Source organism: Jaculus jaculus, chromosome 5 (assembly GCF_020740685.1).
Source record: "Jaculus jaculus isolate mJacJac1 chromosome 5, mJacJac1.mat.Y.cur, whole genome shotgun sequence".
NCBI lineage: Eukaryota > Metazoa > Chordata > Mammalia > Rodentia > Dipodidae > Jaculus > Jaculus jaculus.
This window is the reverse complement of record NC_059106.1, coordinates 59,696,413-59,716,254: the sequence shown is the minus strand read 5'-3', so window position 1 is coordinate 59,716,254 and position 19,842 is coordinate 59,696,413. Positions and strand designations below refer to the sequence as shown.

At 49.1% G+C, this 19,842-nt stretch overlaps 1 protein-coding gene across 1 annotated transcript; it reads left to right on the top strand.

Moving 5' to 3' along the window:
• Positions 1 to 9,038: 9,038 nt before the first annotated feature.
• On the top strand, positions 9,039 to 19,330 carry Tent5b (terminal nucleotidyltransferase 5B). Its single transcript, XM_004671225.2, has 2 exons — positions 9,039 to 9,299; positions 17,504 to 19,330. The coding sequence occupies exons 1-2, from the start codon at positions 9,039 to 9,041 to the stop codon at positions 18,521 to 18,523; spliced, it is 1,281 nt and encodes a 426-aa protein (XP_004671282.2). The 3' UTR covers positions 18,524 to 19,330.
• The last annotated feature ends 512 nt before the right edge of the window (positions 19,331 to 19,842 follow it).

Below are 19,842 nucleotides of genomic sequence, written 5' to 3'. Positions count from 1 at the left end.
GGTCTACGTTCTGCCTTTGTTTTAGGTGGCTGTTCTCTACCCAGCCTGCGTGTTTTCCCTGCCAGGTGGCTGAGAGGTGCTCTGGAGGTGAGGAGGCTGTGAATGACTTGCCTGGGAACTAAATGGAACACTACCAAGCTGATAGATGACTTGGTCAGTCACCCATTGAAGGGTTGGTGGGGTGTCCATAGAACTGCAGGCTCTAGGGATGTGAATTTCTTGAGAGCTCATTTGGAGGTTCTAGCCGGGGAGTGCAGCTACTCACACACCCTTGACCGAAGCCCGCTCCTCCTCTATTTGGGGAAGGTCGTCCTCTTTGACCGAGCACGCAGCTTCGGGAGGGACGCACGTGGAGCGGTGAGGGAGGAAGGGGACACCAGCATAGCCAGCCAGATCAATCCTGGCAATCAATGGATGACAGATGTCACAGACAGAGCGCCTCATATCTAGGATGTGAATTTCTTATCCTCCAGAGCCCATTGTGTCATCTACATGAAGACAGCTGGCTGGCCTCAAAGGGTGAGTTGCAACTCAAGGATAAAAACCCTACATGGGGGCTGGAGAGATGGCTTAGTGGTTAAGGCACTTGCCTGCAAAGCCAAAGGACCCACGTAAGCCAGATGCACAAGGTGGCACATGCTTCTGGAGTTCGTTTGTAGTGGCTGGAGGCCCTGGTGCGCCCGTTCTCTCTCTCTCTCAATTTACCTAACATCTATCTATGTATCTATCTATCTCTCTGCTCTCCCTTTCTCTCAAATAAATAGATACAATAAAAAATAAATAAAAACCTTACGTGGGGACTGGAGAGATGGCTGAGATGGCTCAGTGGTCAAAGTGCTTGCTTGCAAAGCTACTGCCTCTGGGCTCACACTGCCCACATGCATGTATCTGGAGTGCATTTGCAGGAGCAAGAGGCCCTAGCATACCCATTCTCTCTCTCTCAAATAAATAATTTTTTTTTTTTTTCAAAGTAGGGTCTTGCTCTAGCCCAGGCTGAGCTGGAATTCACTATGCAGTCTCAGGGTGGCCTCAAACTGACAGCGATCCTCCTACCTCTGCCTTCAGAGTCCTGGGATTAAAGGTGTGCGCCACCACGGCTGGTTTAAAACAGAACTTTTTGGTTGTTATTGTTTCATTGTGATTTTTATTTTATTTCTTTATTTTTTGGTGATGCAAAACATTATGCCTTCATGCATATTAAAGCCATTCAGTCAACAAGAGAAGCAAAGCCACTGAAGGAAAGCCAGAGAGCATGTGAGAAGGGCCCTGGGGGGCTGCAGGGAGGAGCAAGCAGGTGCACCCTTGTAGCAGGAGGGGAAGGCACTGGGCCAGACGAATGGGTGGAGCAGGTGTTGAGAGTGGAAGGAAGTGCCCTTCAGGTTATTCTGTCTTCCCAGGGAACTGGGAAGCAAGGTCATCAGCTGAGAGGAACTGTCAAGCAGGAGGAGAGAGGAGAAGGTATGGCCCTGTTATCGAGGTCCAGGCAGGGTAAGATGTCTGGGTCATGTAAGATGTGGGCATGATGTCAAAGTGAGATGAGCCATCAGGGCTGTGTCTCTCCAGCTTCAGTCAGCTGTATGGCATCAACCAAGGTGTGGTTTTCCCAGGTACAGGCAATTTACTGAGCAGGAAACAAGGGGGTTGAGGGTGTATGCAAGGAAGTAATTATAGCAATGGGGCATGGAGTCTGAGCTGGTTAAGGAGGAAAGTCAGGACATGAGGGATGCGAGAAACAGCGACAGGAAAGTGGTAGGGTCTGCAGATTAAAGGTCCTGGTGTGTCAGGGAACTCCTGGGAGATGGGGTGGTACAAGTGAGCGGAATAGAGGAATAGACAGGAGGTAATGATGTCAAGCTCATGCGAAATAGGGGTACAATTACTGGTAATGACAAGGCCATTACCTTGGCCATGAGGACATGAAGTAGGCTAGAAGCCAACAGCCACAGAAGGAGGGGATGGGTGGGCCTCTGCTGGGGAGGATCACCTGTGTGTAACTGGACTCTCCAAGTCCTCCTGCAAGGAGAGGGCTTTGAGCCTGGGGTGTTCAGTCAGACCTGGGTATGAAGTCTCTTTCCAACTCTGGGGTGATACACAAGTGACCTCATCTCTCTGGCCTCAGTTTCTTCTTTTGCAAAGTGACAAATCACTCCTGTGTCACATAAGATGATGTACTGAAGATTGAATGAGATTGCCCCAGAACATGGCATGTGAATGGATGAAGTAGTAGCCATATATCAGTTTCTAGAAAGCTCTCCTCTGGGGTCCCAGAGCTGAGGGGGAGCCATTAGAGTGACCCAGACCCTTCCCAGAACCTCTTCTGACCCTCAAATCATAAACACATGCCCTCTGAGGCTCAGAGAATATTGTGGAAAAGGGGGACAGAAGGAATGTAAGAGCCACAGGGTGGAAGGTGCACTAAGAGGCATTGTCCACACACAGAGACTGACTGGTGTATTCTTGACCCCGCAGTGAGTACTGACAGCCCCGGTGAAGAGGCTGTCATTAGAATGGGGTAGCAGAGAAGGAATATGAGTCTAACCTGATAGGATTATGACCAATATTCAATATGTTCATATAATAAAGTTCACAGTAAAAAAAATAAATAAATAAATAACCACCAGCCAGGTGTGGTGGTACGTGCCTTTAATACTAGCACTGGAAAAAAATTCATTTGCAATGGCAGGAGGCCCTAGTGCACCCATATACACTCTCTCTCTCCCTCTCCCCCCACCCCGTCTTTCTCTCTGCCTCTCTTGCAAATAAATAAATAAATAAAAATTTAAATCCCAGCACTCAGGAGGCAGAGGTAGGAGGATTTCTGTGAGCTGGAGGCCAGCCTGAGACTAAAGAGTGAGACCCTACCTAGAAAACAAAACAAAAAAAACCCAAGACACCCTAAGCAGTGTTAATGGGAGAACCCGACAACTATTTCACTCCCATTTACAGACCAGGAAACTGGAGTCCAGACAGAGAAAGTGACTGGCTTATCTCACTGAGATTCAATTAACATAGAAAGCAAGTTACCTTTTAAAATCAGAGGCATGGGCTGGAGAAATGGCTTAGCGGTTAAGCGCTCGCCTATGAAGCCTAAGGACCCCGGTTCGAGGCTCGATTCCCCAGGTCCCACGTTAGCCAGATACACAAGGGGGCGCACGCGTCTGGAGTTCGTTTGCAGTGGCTGGAGGCCCTGGCATGCCCATTCTCTCTCTCTCTATCTGCCTCTTTCTCTGTCTGTCACTTTCAAATAAATTTGAAAAAAAATTTAAAAAATAAATAAATAAATAAATAAAATCAGAGGCATAATTATGATGGGAAATGTGTGCTGGGGTCTAAAGGGAAGCTCACCAGTAATATTGGGACGCCAGTTGGACTCAGAATGTTCCCAGCCTGAGCTTCAGTTGCTCGGGCAGTTCAAACCTGGCCTTAGTGGAGACAAAAGAACCTACTGGATATAATAAGTCGGCTGTCTCAGCTTCCTGCATACCCAAGTCACTCCCATCCCCACTGATGATTCACAATGCTCTCGTTGGCTAATTGTTCTTTCCAGGCCAAACAGAAGGAAGGAGTAAGAGGATCTGAATTTCCTTGGAAAATCTGATCCAAGTACTTAAAAGAGAGCCCAGCCCCATACCTTCCAGCCCTAGCTCGTCTGCCTGGGATAAACGCCTTTTGTTGTCTGCACTCCACTTCCTCCATCTATAAACTGAGAGTGAACAAAATGATTGCCAAAGGTCCTCTTAGTGGGAGCACTGAAGGTTCTAGGAATAAACAGCCTAATGTATCTTCTGGGGTGCTGGCTGCTCAAGGACAAGCATAGGGAGGTCGGGCAGAAGTAGACCCAGAAACCCAATGGGGGGCTGTTGTGATCACAGCATCTAAGGATTCTCTCTCAAACACTTTCTTCTCTCCCCCCACACAGTTGTTCTTTCCCATGACTCTTATTTTGTTTTCTTCTTAGCACTAATAAAATGTCTTGTTTACTATTGTCTTTCTACCATAGAAAGTTCTAGAAGAACAAAGACCTTGCCTATCCTATCTCAGGGTCTAGTCCAGTACCTGATATGCAGTAGGTACCCAATACACATATATTGACTAAAGAATGAATAAGGGGCTGGAGAAATGGTTCAGTGGTTAAAGGAGCTTGCTTGCAAAGCTTGATGGTCTGGGTTCAATTACCCAGTACCCATGTAAAGTGAGATGTACAAAGTGGCACATGTGGTCTGGAGTTCTTTTGCAGTGGCAAGAAGCCCTGGCATGCCTATTCTCATTCTTTCTCTCTCTCTCTCCTTGCAAATAAATAAAAATATTTAAAGAATGAGCCAGGCGTGGTGGCACACGCCTTTAATCCCAGTACTCAGGAGGCAGAGGTAGGAGGATCACTGTGAGTTCAAGGCCACCCTGAGACTCCATAGTGAGACTCCATAGTGAATTACAGGTCAGCAGGGCTACAGTGAGACCCAACCTGGAACTCTCCCCACTGCCCCTCAAAAAAAGAATAAGTAGAGACTGGAGAGTTGGCTCAGCACCTAAAGGTGCTTGCTTACAAAGCCTGTTGGCCCAGGTTCAATTCCTTAGCTACCCACGTAAAGCTGGACCTCAAAAGTGGCATAAGCATCTGGTATTATTTGCAGCTGCAAGACACTGGTATGCTGAGTTCAAGGCCACCCTGAGACTACATAATGAATTCCAGGTCAGGCTGAACCAGAGGAAGATCCTACCTTGAAAAACAAAACAAAAATGCTCACATGTAGGGCTGGAGAGATGGCTTAGCGGTTAAGCGCTTGCCTGAGAAGCCTAAGGACCCCGGTTCGAGGCTCGGTTCCCCAGGTCCCACGTTAGCCAGATGCACAAGGGGGTGCACGCGTCTGGAGTTCATTTGCAGAGGCTGGAAGCCCTGGCGCGCCCATTCTCTCTCTCTCCCTCTATCTGTCTTTCTCTCTGTGTCTGTCGCTCTCAAATAAATAAATAAAATTTTTTTAAAAATTATTGAAAAAATGCTGACATGTAAATTATTTATTTATTTATTTACAAGCAGACAGAGATAGGAGACAAACAGAATGGGCATGCCAGGGCCTCCAGCCTCTGCAAATGGACTCCAGATGCATGTGCCACCTTGTGCATCTGACTTTACATGGGTTCTGGGGAATTGAACTCTGGTTGCTTAAGCTTTGCTAACAAACGCTTTAACCACTGAGAAATCTCTCCAGCCCCACAAATAAATAATTTAAAAAATTTTAAATGACGGTTGGAGAGATGGCTTAGCAGTTAAGGTGCTTGCCTGTGAAGCCTAAGGACCCAGGTTCAATTCCCCAGTAACCACATAAGCCAGATGCACAAGGTGGCCTGTGTGTCTGAAGTTCACTTACAGTGTCTGGAGGCCCTGGCATGCTCATTCTCTTTCTTTCTCTCTCCATATCCATAGATAGATAGGTAAGTAAGTAGGTATGTAGGTAGGTAGGTAGGTAGGTAGGTAGGTAGGTAGGTAGATAGATAGATAGATAGATCGATAGATAGATAGATGGATCGATAGATAGATCGATAGATAGATAGGATAAGGTAAATAGATCTGCCTCTCCTTTGTCTCAAATAAATAAAATAAAATAGATTTCATTGAGGGCTGGAGAGATGGCTTAGCAGTTAAGGCACTTGCTTGTGAAGACTAAGGACCCATGTTTGATTCCCCAGTACCCATGTAAGCTAGATGCATAAGCTAGCACATATGTCTGGAGTTTGTTTGTAGTAGCTACAGGCCCTGGCCTGTCCATTCTCTCACTATCTGCCTCTCTGTCACACATCAATTAGTCAATCAATAAAATATTTTTCAAAAATATAGGTGCTGGAGAGATGGCTTAGCAGTTAAGGCCCCTGCCTGCAAAGCCAAAGGACCCAGGTTTGATTCCTTAGTAGCCACATAAGCCCAGATGCACAAGGTGGCACATGTGTCTGGGGTTTCTTAGCAGCAGCTAGAGGGCCTGGCATTCTCATTCTCTCTATATCTGTCTGCCTCTCTGTCTCTCTTCTCTCAAATAAATAAACAACATATTAAAAATATTTTAAGTGAAAAAGTGTATGGACGGATCTTGTGGGTGGTGCCAGGGCTGTGTCAATAATGACTCTGTGATTTGTGCCAAGTCTTCCAAGAGGAGGGGCTGAAAAAATAAGGCTCTGGAGTCAGGAGACCTGAATTCAAGCCCCATACTGCCAATTAGTGGTTTATTACCTTGAACATATCACTTGACCTCTGGAAGTCTTTGTTGCTTCATCTGTATATTGAGAATACTGATCTCGTCTGCTGAGATATATTTTTAGGAATGTATGTAATGTGATCTGATGCATACTAAATATCAGTAAGTGTTAGTTTTTCTCCTTCCCTCTGCTAGGGCATGGACAGGGGTCAAAGAATACAGTACTGCATTTATTTGAGAGAGAGAGTGGGAGAAAGAGACAGAGAGAGAGAATGGGCATGCCAGGGTCTACAGCCACTGCAAACAAACTCTAGACGCATGTGCCACCTTGTGCATCTGGCTTATGTGGGTCTTGGAGAATTGAACTAAGGTCCTTTGGTTTTAAATGTGTGCACCTTGTGCATCTGGTTTACATGGGTCCTGGGGAATCCAACCTGGGTCTTTAGGGTTCCCAGGCAAACACCTTACCCACGAAGCAATCTCTCCAGCCCAGCGTTATATGTTGTTGGTTTTTCAAGGTAGGGTCTCACTCTAGCTCAGGCTGACCTGGAATTCACTATGTAGTCTCAGAGTGGCCTCGAACTCACGGCAATCCTCCTACTTCTGCCTCCCAAGTGCTGGAATTAAAGGCATGTGCTGCCATGCCTGGCTCTTACGTAGTTTTTAATCCTTCAAAAGAATATAAAGCCAAACAGCAAGTGAGTGCACTGAGGGGAGCGAAAAGGACTTATCCAAGGTCACTTGGCCAAGAAATATGTCCCTGTCAGAAGGCTTTCAGGATAGAGGGACAGAACAGAGGCTACAAGTTGCTCAGGCTGACCTTCAGAAAGAGAAAATGGCCCCTTTGCTCAGGGGTGGGCCAGCTCTGTTCTGTCAGTCAGGCTCATGTCTGCGTGAGGTAGATTCTATTTCTCACTCTTGTTTCTCCTTCTCAGCCTGCCTTATAGGAGAACATTAGCAGATTGAGATTTTTTTTTTTTTTTTTTGAGGTAGGGTCTCACTGTAGCTCAGGCTGACCTGGAATTCACTATGCAGTCTCAGGGTGGCCTTGAACTCATGACAATCCTCCTACCTCTGCCTTCTGAGTGCTAGGATTAAAGGCCTCTGCCACCACACCTGGCCAGACTGAGATTTAATTTGAAATATTACTGGGAGGATGGTATTTAAGAAATAAACATGGGGGCTGGAGACATAGCTCAGCAGTTAAGGTGCTTGACTACAAAACTTAACAACTGGAATTTGATTCTACAGTACCCACATAAGCCAGATGCACAAAGTGGCACATGTGTATGGAGTTCGTTTACAGTGGCTAGAGGCCCTATTGTGACCATTGTTTATCTACTCCTTTCTCACTCAAATAAATAAATAAAAAATTATTTTAAATATGTAAAAGCAAAACAAGCTGGGCATGGTGGCCCATACCTTTAATCCCAGCACTGGGGAGACAGAGGGAGGAGGATTGCTGAGTTCAAGGACACCCCAAGATTGCAGAGAATTCCAGGTCAGTCTGTGCTAGAGCGAGACCGACCTCAAAAATAAATAAATAAATGCCGGGTGGGCATAATAGCACACACCTTTAATCCCAGCACTAAAGAGGCTGAGGTAGGAGAATCGCTGTGAGTTCGAGGCCAGAGAAAATTCCAGGTCAACTCTGGACTAAAGCAAGACCCTACCTCTAAAACCAAAAACCAAAAAACAAACAACAACAACAAAAAAAAAAAACCCTACAACAAAACAAAATAAATGGCGGGGGAGGCATAAAGGAGCTATAAAGTGGAAAATTCAAGCAATCATCGCGGAAAGGCTCTGGATCTGCGCAGGCGCAGTGTAAAGAGGACGCCCCTCGGATTCTAGTCCCCTAGTCAGGACTTTTAAGTGGCACACAACAGACTGTGTAACGTTCTGGGAATAACACTCCCCGATATTTCACCTCCCCTGAATTAGTACAAGTATGCCGGCCATGCTGAGGTTTGCAAGGGCCAATCAAAGAGCGAATTATGCGGGGTGTGGCAATCCCAGCACTTGGGAGGCAGAGGCAGGAGGATCGTTGCAAGTTCAAGGCCAGCCCGGTTTACATAGTGAGTTTCAAACTAGTCAGAGAGGGAGAGGAAGGGGAAGGGGGTTGGCAGCGATCTCATTATACAAATGCGGAGTACATTACCTTTCCTTGACTCTGGAAAACGGCCTGGGAGCAGACGGAACGCCGTGTGGAGTTGAGGTCCACGGGCCAATCTCTTTGGGTTTCCGAAAACAGCAGATGATCAGGATCAGGCCAGGCGATTTCTCAATTTCTTTCCTTGCAGGGGAAAAAGAAAAAGATTTAAAAAAAAAACTCGAAGTTTCTCAGTTTTCAGTATTCTGATTTCATTTCCAACTCTACAGATCATTCCCTCTCGCCTGCCCCTGGAGGGCGCCGTCTCTTTAAATCCAAGCCGACTAGGGCCAATCACATTTAACAGAAATTCTTTAAAGACCAAAGGAGGGAATCCTGACTAGAAAGAGGGCGGGGCAGAGGGCGTGCCTTCCATCCAATCAGAATCCCCTTGGTATAGTGGCTCAAGTGCAAAGCTCTGATGACCAATGGCAGTAGAGCGACGGGGAAGAGGCGGGGCGACTCTCTGTGTGACAGCTGGCCTGACCAATGGGAGTGCGGCCCGCGGCCTATAAGTCTCAGCCGGGCCGGGGACGTCGGGCTTCAGGGTCGGTTAGTCGTCGCCGTCGGAGCTGTGGCCCCAGCCGTCGCTGCCGCCGGATCCCTGGCATTCCCGCCCCCGCCCCAGCCACTCTCCCTGCCCTCTTCCCATTAACCATCCCCCGGTTTCTGCCGTCGAGGCCCCGGGGCTTAGGCAAATGATGCCGTCGGAGAGCAGAGCGGAGTGTCTGGACCAGGCGGCCGCGCAGGTGGGGACGGCTGCGGGCTCGGCTGAAGCCCCGGCTGCTCCGGCTGGCGGCGGCCCCGACCCGGAGCCCTCGTCGGCCTCGCTCGGACGTCACCAGAGCCGTCTGTCCTGGCCACAGGTGAAGCGGCTGGACGCGCTCCTCAGCGAGCCCATTCCCATTCACGGGCGCGGCAACTTTCCCACGCTGAGCGTGCAGCCCCGGGAGATCGTGCAGGTGAGAGGGGCCGGGATGGTAGGTGGGGAGGGAATCTGGTGGCTTGCAAGACACCTGGTATCCGTTTGGTTTGCTGGGGCAGCTGGGGAAACCGAGGAACAGAAACCAGGACTGTAACGATGGCACGGGGCATGGCTCCTCTTGCATCTAATTAACCCCCACCACTGAGCTCCCTAGCTCTGATTTCCCCGGGGAACTCTTCGAGATCCTGACTGGGAGAGGGGTGGAGATTGGGGAGGGACTCCATGGGGCAGCGCCCCGCCTGCTAGCCAAGGGCAAAAGTTGCCAGGCAACCACCTCTTAAGGGTAGTATGTGTGCTTGGGTTCCAAATAGCTTTCTTCCTCCTCCCGGCTTCCCTGGACCCCCTGCCCCTGCTCTTCCCCAAGATTCTAGAATCTTATTTAACCTGTGGCTCAAGAACCCTGGCTAGGTGGGAAAAGCTTAGGCATGCCCTGCCTGTCATGGGTTATGGTAGAAAATTGATTGAACTGAGACCCCATCCTTGAAAGGAGCATTAATATAAAGTCTGTGTCCTTCTCCCCCCACTTTATTTATTTATTTATTTATGTTTTTGAGGTAGGATCTCCCTACAGCCCAGGCTGAACTGGAACTCTGTGTAGTCTCAGGCTGGCCTTGAACTCACGGCCATCCTCCTACCTCTACCGCCCGAGTGCTGAGATTAAAAGCGTGCACCACCACACCCACCTCCCTCCTTTTCAAGGCCGGAAATGAAGGCCAGTGTAGGGTTCAGACCCCAGTTGCCCCCTCAGATCGGAGGAACAGGCGAGGTCACTAAACCCAGAACTCCACCTCTTCCTTTTATCTGACCCTGCAGGACCCCAAACTACTCTTTCACTGTGTAGCCCAAGCACTGTTCTGAAAGATCAAAGATGGCCTTTCTTGACCCCTGTTGCAGCTGAGGACAGTGAGCTACATAAGACTACCGAGGGGGAAAGTCAAAGCTAGGGTATCTTGGACCTTCCTGGGAGCAGGTGGTACAGGTTCAAAATTTCCTCACTTCTTCCCTGATTGGAAGGTTCTACATCTAGGTCTTCAGAGAGCCCTTTGATAGAAGAAACCATAAACTCTTGATGGCTCCTGCATGTTGCCACCAGCCAATGGCTTTTCCACACAAGCCAGGTGCTGGCCATTCCCTGGCTACTGTAGCCTCCAGCAAAGGGGGAGAGGATGCCTGCTGGGGGATTGCCTCACCCTCCCTGGAACCAGGAATGAGTTGGAGGGGGTGGGGACAGATTCTCCAGGGCTGACTCACCCACAGCTCCGATGGGGCTGGCCGAGGCATTCCTTGCTGCCTGCTGTCATTTAGGTGATCATTTGAGGCTTTTCTTTCTTTTGCTTTTCTTTTCTAATCCCCCCCCCTTTTTTTGAGATAGTTCTCCTACTACTGCCTCCCCAGTGCTGTCATCAAAGGTGTGCACCACCTATTTCTTTTTCTCAGAATAGGGTCTTCCCTATGTTGCCCGGGCTGGTCTTAAACTCATGGACTCAAGTAATCCTCCTGCCCCAACTTCCTGGGTTTATGAGTGTGTGCCAGTCTTCTCTCCCTAGAGTATACTGTGATCCCCAGGTTTGAATGGAAGGAAAAGGAAAAGAAGAGCAGGTAGTGCCCAGTGTGATAGCTCCCCTGTGCAGGGACAGGTATGATCTTCACTGACACCAAGGGGCATAGATGTGACTGAGTGGCAACCTTTTAACTTCCTAGCCATGTAGGGAAACTGAGTCACTTGGAGCTGAGGTTGTAACACAGTGTTGTTCTAGAATAGGATAAAAGTTATCACTGAATAGATAGCTTTTGGCCCTGGGGCAGGGTGGGGGAAGGGAGCTGGTCCTAGAGATTGGAATCTAGCTTCTAGGCCTGGACTCCTGATTTCTTGTGCTCAGTGGCCCCATCTCTTCAATGCGCCTGGGTTGAACTGCTCAGTGATACCCCTCTGGTTCCAGAATCCAAAGGGTTCCTTCACCTGGCCTGACAAGCCCTTTTCACAGGGAAGAAAGTGTCTCCTGGTAGGAATCCACAGCTGGCAACTTCAAAAGCTATGGGGGTAATGTGTGGGGGTGGGATGAGGGTGAGGGAGGGACTGGTCAGGCCTTCTCACCAGTGCTGACTTATATCATTGCTCAAGAATGGAAACCCTTCAGCCTCTGACCCCTACAATGTACATTTTGCCTACAGCAGCAATCCAAGTAGCTAGAAATATAGTCCTGTTAGTCCTGTTTGGGCATGGCTGAAGGGACTCACTGTCTTGTAGGAGCCCTCTTATCTGTAACCCTGGGAGATTCTGTTTTAGTGAAGATTAGCCATGTATTTATTGCATGACCTTGGACAAGTCATTTGCCTTCTCTGGATCCAGAGAACTTAACTAGGCAATTTGATCTCTGGATCAGGCATCTCCGGCAAGTTTTGCAAGCCTTGCTGGCTGACAGCTAACAGTCTTCCTGAGGTCTCAGCAGCAGCCCTGGAGCAGAGCAGTTATGGGAAGTGAGTGCCTTGGTACAGTAGAAAGGAGGCTACAGTCGCTACCCCTTCTGTGGCTAGAAAGCCTGATTCCAGAGGCTCCAAGGTGCCCTACAGTCCTTGGGTGTGGCAGTAGCTGGGGACCGACCTCTTGTCAAACTGGCTGTAGTCATACCTGGGGAAGACACAACAGCCACTGGCTGGCTGACACAGCTGGCCTCTTGGCCTTGACGCAGGGGATCACTACCTACTCACCAGGCCAGATGCCATGCCCTGGGGTGAGCACCAGCTGGGAAGCAGACGCTGGTACTGAGTAAGGCCCAGTCAGCTCTCCTGAGACTCGGGGATGAAGCTGGACTGCTCTGTACTTCCCTCATTAGCTACCTGATCATGGCTGCCAGTTGTGCCTTGAAAGTCCCACAGGCTGGCTACAGCAACTGACTCTGACTGTCTAAAGATTCCACCAACCCTCACCCTCCTGCTTCCTGACTATTCGGCCCACTAGTGTGAGGCTTACTCTCACTTTGAAAAACAAAAAACCAGCTGGGCGTGGTGGCACACGCCTTTAATCCCAGCACTTGGGAGGCAGAGGTAGGAGGATTGCCATGAGTTTGAGGCCACCCTGAGACTCCATAGTGAATTCCAGGTCAGCCTGGGCTAGAATGAGACCCTACCTTGAAAAACCAAAAAAAAAACAAACAAAGAGAAAAAGAATGAATAGCAGGGTGTGGTGGCACACGCCTTTAATCCCAGCACTTGGGAGGCAGGGGTAAGAGGGTTGCTATGAGTTCAAGGCCACCCTGAGACTATATAGTGAATTTCAGGTCAGCCTGAGCTAGAGTGAGACCCTACCTGGAAGCCCCCCACCCCAAGAAAAGAATAATAATAAATAATATATTTTTTAAATTGTTTGTTGTTCACTTTTATTTAGTTATTTGAGAGCGACAGACAGAGAGAGAAAGAGGCAGATAGAGAGATAATGGGCACGCCAGGGCCTCCAGCCACTGCAAATGAACTCCAGACATGTGCGCCCCCTTGTGCATCTGGCTAACATGGGTCCTAGGGAACCGAGCCTTGAACCGGGGTCCTTAGGCTTCACAGGCAAGCACTTAACCACTAAGCCATCTCTTCAGCCCATAAATAATATTTTCAAAAAGAATGAACAATTACAGAATTATAGCTGGGCATGGTCATGCCTTTAATTCCAACACTCAGGAGGCAGAGGTAGGAGGATCACCCTGAGTTTGAGGCCAGCCTGAGACTACATAGTGAATTCTAACTCAGCCTGGACTAGAGCAAGACCCTACCTCAGAAAACCAAAAAAAAAAAAAAAAAAAAAGGAGGGGGCTGAAAAGATGGCTTAGCAGTTAAGGTGCTTGCCTTCAAAGCCAAAGGAGCCAGGTGTGATTTCCCCAGGACCCATATAAGCCAGAATCCCAAGATAACACATGTCTGGAGCTCACTTGCAGTGACTAGAAGCCTTATCATGCCCATTCTTTCTCTCTTTCTCACTCTGTCTCTCAAATAAATAAAAAGATGAACAAATATATATGTATACTCACAACACTTTTTTTTTTTTTTTTTTTTTGAGGTAGGGTCTCACTCTAGCCCAGGCTGTATACTCAGGGTGGCCTCAAACTCATGGTGATCCTCCTACCTCTGCCTCCCTAGTGCTGGGATTAAATGTGTGTACCACCACACCTGTTTTTGTTTTTTAAGGTAGGATTTCACTCTAGTCCAGGCTGACCTGGAATTCACTATGTAGTCTCAGGGTGGTCTTGAACTCACAATGATCCTCCTACTTCTGCTTTCCACGTGCTGGGATTAAAGGCATGTGCTACCAGACCCAGCTTCCAGCTGACTTTATTTAATCTTTACTTATTTATTTGAGAGGGACAGACAGAAAAAGAGCCAGATAGAATGGGTGTGCCAGGGCCTTCAGCCACTGCAAACGAACTCCAGATGCATGTGCCACCTTGTGCATCTGGCTTACATGGGACCTGGAGAATCAAGCCTCGAACTGGGGTCCTTAGGCTTCACAGGCAAGCACTTAACCTCTAAGCCATCTCTCCAGCCCCCAACTGACATTTTTAAAGGGCAGGAAGATTAGAACCCTAGTCTGTAGTCTCTGTGCCTTCTCAGCCCTGGGCTGAATGCTACAAAGAGGAGAGATTATCTGAGGGTCATGGTTCAGTGATAGTGAAGTGTGGAAAGCCCCGGGTTCAGTCCCCAGCACTGAAACAAAAAGAGGACAGGATTTAGACTCATCCATGTCAGGGTTTGAAGGCACCTCTGTAGTTCATTCCAGTGAGCCTAAGTTTTCCCATCTACAACATGCAGGTCATGAAGATCTGTAAAACCATAGACTCTGGTTGGTTGGTTTTGATGCTAAGGAAGAAAGCCAGGGATTTAATCATGTAAGCATGTCCTCTCTACTACAGAGTTCCACCCCAGCCCCCTACTGGTTCTGGTGAGGTCCAGTGCCTGGTACTCACTAGATACCTGTCCACTGTGCTCCTCCCTTTTCCTTCCCTGTGCCTGAATTGGACTGGTGGCCAGTTGCTCCTCCCCACCCCCTATTACCGTGACAATTCCTCCCGGAAGTCTTCCTGGAGGGAGCCACCCACCTCAGATTGCCCCACAGTGGCTTGCCTCCTCAGCATTTAGGTGCATTCTTTGCAGTAATTCCCTGGGAGGCAGAGCTGGGTGCTGACTTGGCAGCAAGGTGGGGTTGCAGAGTCACTAAAGGCAGGAATGCTGCCTGGTCACTTTCAGGACTGTCCTTGGGGTTGCTGAGAACACCAAACATCCATGTTCACCCCATGGCCCAGAGAGATGGCTTTAGCCTAAAAACCAAGTTCTGGAAAACTTGGAGGTTTCATTGTGTGGGTCCCATGCCACGTGCCCCAGGTCTCTCAGGCAGGATTCTCCATGTCTTCCCACTCGGCTTGAGAGGCTTCCTGACTCTGTGTGTGTATTCATTTTTTTGAGGTAGGGTCTCACTCTAGTCCATGCTGGCCTCAAACTCATGGCAGTCCTCCTGCCTCTGTCTCCCAAGTGTTGAGATTAAAGGAGTGCTCCACCATGCCTGACAGCCCTTGAATTCTTGGTCCTCCTGCCCCACCTCCCAAGTACTGGGATTTCAGTTGTGTGCCACTGCCCCTGGCATGGCTTCTAGTCTTATTTACACATGTATTTATTGAGACAAGGTTTCCCTAAATTGTCTGGGCTGGCCTTGAACTTGTAATCCTCCTGCCTCTAACTCCTAAGTAGTGGGGGTTACAGGCCTCTTCACTGTTCCCAGCTCAGCTCTGCCATTTCTGAATGGCTTCTTCTCAGCTTTAGTTTTACCACTGTTAGTCTCAATCCCCGTCTTTGAAAAAAGTTTAGTCAGAAGTTTAGCCAGACATGGTGGTTCATGTCTTTAATCCCAACATTTAGGAGGCGGAGGTAGGAGGACCACCATGAGTTTGACTAGGTCAGCCTGGAGCTAGAGTGTGTTACAGGCCAGTCTAGGCTAGAGGGAGACCCTGCCTTGAAAAACAACATCAAAAAGAAGTTCAGAGCCGGGCGTGGTGGCACACGCCTTTAATCCCAGCATTTGGGAGGCAGAGGTAGGAGGATCGCTGAGTTCAAGGCCACCCTGAGACTACAGAGTGAATTCCAGGTCAGCCTGAGCTACAGTGAGACCCTATCTCAAAAAACAAAAAACCAAAAAAAAAGAATTACTTTGCTTGTAAGGATGAAATAAGATGCATATGTCAAGAGAAAGAACATTTGAGGACTTGAGAACCCAACCGACGTGGCTTCTGGTCCTAGCTCAGCCCATGATCTTGGACATGTCTCTTTTTTCATTTTCTTTTCTTTCTTTCTTTTTTGGTTTTGTTTTATTTTTATTTATTTGAGAGGGACACAGAGAGAGAGAGAGAGAGAGAGAGAGAGAGAGAGAGAGAGAATATGGGTGCTCCAGGTCCTCCAGCCACTGCAAACGAACTCCAGATGCATGTACTACCTTGTGCATCTGCCTTATGTGGGTCCTGGGGAATTAAGCCTCAAATGAGGGGGTTCCTTAGGCTTCACAGGCAATCACTTAACCACTAAACCATCTCTTCACCCCCCCCCTTTTTTTTTTTTTTTTTTTTTTTTGGTTTTTCGAGGTAGGGCCTCACTGTAGCACAGGCTGACCTGGAATTCACTATGGAGTCTCAGGGTGGCCTCAAACTCAAAGCGATCCCCCTACCTGGGATTAAAGGCATGTGCCACCACGCCTGGCCCCTGCACTTATTCTTTTAAAAAATATATTTTATTTTATTTATTTATATGACAGAGAGAAAGAGGGAGAGAGAGAGAGAGAGAATGGGCACACCAAGGCCTACAGCCACTGCAAACAAACTCCAGACACATGCTCTACCTTGTGCATCTGGCTAACGTGGGTCCTAGGGAATCAAACCTGTGTCCTTTGGCAACACCTTAACCTCTAAGCCATCTATAATATATTTATTTTTATTTGAGAAAGAGGCAGAGAGAGTAGGGAATTGAACCTGGGTCCTTTGGCTTTGCAGGCAAATGCCTTAACTACTAAGCCATCTCTCTAGCCTGGACATGTTTGTTTCTTTTGCGGGGGAGGGTTTCAAGGTAGGGTTTCACTATATTCCAGGCTGACCTGAAATTCTGGAATTCACTATGTAGTCTCAGGGTGGCCTCGAACTCATGGTGATTCTACTACCTCTGCCTCCCAAGTGCTGGGATTAAAGGTGTACTCCACCATGCCCAGCTCTGGACATGTTTCTTGACCTCTCTGTACTTCAGGTCTCACACTTGTTGATTGGAATACTGGTGATAGGCAGGCAGGAGCGTGAAGGTTACTGTGATAACACATGTGAACTGGTAACTATACTGCAAATTGGAGGAAAAAAAGTGGAAAGCCTGGGCATGGTGGCACACACCTTTAATTAATCCCAATACTAGGGAGGATAAAATAGGACTGCAGTGAGTTTCAGGTCAGCCTAGGTTAGAGTGAGACCCTACCTTGAAAAAAAAAAATGCATTTGAATGTGTGTATGTGTGTGCACCTGCATGTGCACATGTCAGGGTGTCTTGCCACCACAAACAAATGCCAGACCACTTTTTGTGTCTGGCATGAAATGGGTGCTAGAGAATTGAACTCAGGCCATCAGACTGTAAGCAAGTACCTTTAACTGACATTTCCACAGACAGCCCTTTGAATAGTTAACACAGTGCCTGGCACGATGTTAAGTGTTTTGCTGCTTGCAGTGCTAGAGATGTAAGATAGCATAGTGGTTGAGACAAGACTCTCTGAGTTTGATTCCCAGCTCAGCATTTGCCTGCTATGTGACTTTGGGCAGTTCCTAGGACTCTCTGCATCTATTTCCCAATCTGTGAAATAGGAATAATAATACCTTGCTTCATCAGGCTATTGTGAGGATTAAGTGAGGTTAATTTAAATGTACAAAGTGCTTTGTAAATTCTCTGCTTGCGTTTGCTATTTTTATTGCTGTTCTGCCTGAGTCATTCCTTGAAATGGGCCCTTCTCCAGACTGGCAAATTGAGGCTTTGTAAGTTGAGTGATTTCACAAAGTCGCAGCAACTGGTAAGAGGTGAACAGTGATCAATGGTACCATGATGTACCATCATAGAAGTCACTGGTGGAACCCTTAGGGGCCCAGGCACCTGACACCTCTCTTGTGCTCTGCCCTCCTTTGGCAGGTCGTCCGCAACAGCCTGGAGGAACAGGGACTGCGTGTGCACAGTGTGCGACTGCATGGCTCAGCCGCCAGCCACGTGCTCCACCCAGAGAGTGGCTTGGGCTACAAGGACCTGGACCTGGTGTTCCAGATGGACCTGCCCAGTGAGGCCTCCTTCCAACTGACCAAGGCAGTGGTGCTGGCCTGCCTGCTGGACTTCCTGCCAGCTGGAGTGAAACGGGCCAAGATCACACCAGTGACCCTCAAGGAGGCGTACGTGCAGAAGCTGGTGAAGGTGTGCACAGACACGGACCGCTGGAGCCTCATCTCGCTGTCCAACAAGAGTGGCAAGAACGTGGAGCTCAAGTTTGTGGACTCCGTGAGGCGCCAGTTCGAGTTCAGTGTGGACTCCTTCCAGATCATCCTGGACTCCCTGCTGCTTTTTGGTCAGTGCTCATCCCCGCCTATGTCTGAGGCCTTCCACCCGACCGTGACAGGTGAGAGCCTATATGGGGACTTCTCTGAGGCCCTGGCGCATCTGCAGCACCGCATCATTGCCACGCGCAGCCCCGAGGAGATCCGTGGTGGTGGCCTCCTCAAGTACTGCCACCTCCTAGTGCGGGGCTTCCGGCCTCGGCCCAGCACTGACGTGCGTGCCCTGCAACGGTACATGTGCTCCCGATTCTTCATCGACTTTCCAGACCTGGCAGAGCAGCGGCGCACTCTGAAGCGCTACCTGGAGGCCCACTTTGGAGGGCCAGATGTGAGTCGCCGCTACGCCTGCCTTGTGACCCTGCACCAGGTGGTCAATGAGAGCACCGTGTGCCTCATGAGCCACGAGCGACGCCAGACCCTGGACCTTATTGCCATGCTTGCCCTCCAGGCACTGGCTGAGCAAGGCCCTGCAGCCACTGCCGCCCTGGCATGGCGCCCCCCAGGCCCCGACGGGGTTGTACCAGCCACTGTCAATTATTATGTGACCCCCATGCAGCCTCTGCTGGCTCAGGCCCACTCCTATCCCACCTGGCTGCCTTGCAACTGACTCACATCCTGGCCAGAAGGGACTGGACCTCAAGGGGTGGGACGGGGTCACCAGATGCGTGCGGAGGACATGACCAGAGACAGGCAGCCTGTGCCCGCTGGCCTGGCACTGCTGTAGGGTTGGGTCTTCTAACTAACAGACCAAACTTTCCCACATGAGGCCCTCTGTGTGGGCTTAGAGCCAAGCCAGGGTTCTTGACAAGAGGACCTTTTGGTCATTTTACCACTTTTGGGACCAGCATGGTTGTGGGGGACAGGGGCTACTTGTCAAGACAAAGCAAGCTTGGGTTGATTTCCGTGACCTAGAAAGAGTCAGTCCACAGGGAGCCTGCAGTCTCCACACTGGTGAAAACAGTGTTATGTGGCAGGACTACTCACTTTGGGCTATGCTGAACCATTAACAGGGCCTGGTGGTCCAAACTTGCTAATCACCAGGAGGAAGGAAACTGAGGCATGAGGCAGCTACTTGAGTTGGGGTGGGGAGGATTAGCCTTAGCTCCTAAAATTTTGTTCCCCGGGCTGTGTGACCTTGGAGGAGCTGAGGTGTACAGTGGACAGGCTCCAACCAGCCAGGGTAGGATGCAAACCCCGCCCCTCCCAGTGTCACAGCCTCTTCCTGCCTGAGCATTTGTGTCAGAGGGTCCTGGATCCAAAGTTCCAGTCAAATCCAGAACTCCCACCCTACATACTTGTTTCTAGGACTTTTTCACATGGGGGAGGGTAGCCATATGCCGCCACCTTGTCCATTCTTCTAGATTCATTGCCATTTTGCACTCTTACCACCCACCAATAAAGATTGTTACACTGGATTACCTGCTTGGTTCCCCTGTATAATATGTATTTATTTGAGAGAGAGAAAGAGGCAGAGAGAATGAGTGTGCCAGGGTCTCCTGCACAGGAAATTGGCTGGAGGACCTGAGGCATGAGGGGAACCCAGGGCTGTGGGCACACATGCTACAGGCTGGGGGAAGAGACCATCAGCAGGCAGGAGTAGGGGAGGGAGCAATGGTGAACACATGTCTTTGAGCTGGGGTAGCAAGTGATGGGGCTTTTGAACTGAGCAGTGGGAGGGGAATGATGGAGATCCAGGGTTAGCCTCTGGTAAACAAGTCTGTGCATCTCGTCTTTCCCCAAGAAGTGTGAAGTGGTGAATCCTCCAGCCCTCCAGTAATGGCAGCTGAGACTTAGAGACTTGCAGAGTCCCCCAGAGTCCAGGTGGGGTCTCCCTATCAAGGGGAGATGGGAAACAGTAGCTCTGGCTCATTGTTTTTGCTTTTTTTTTTTTTCCCCTTAGTTTTTTGAGGTAGAGTCTCTAGCCCA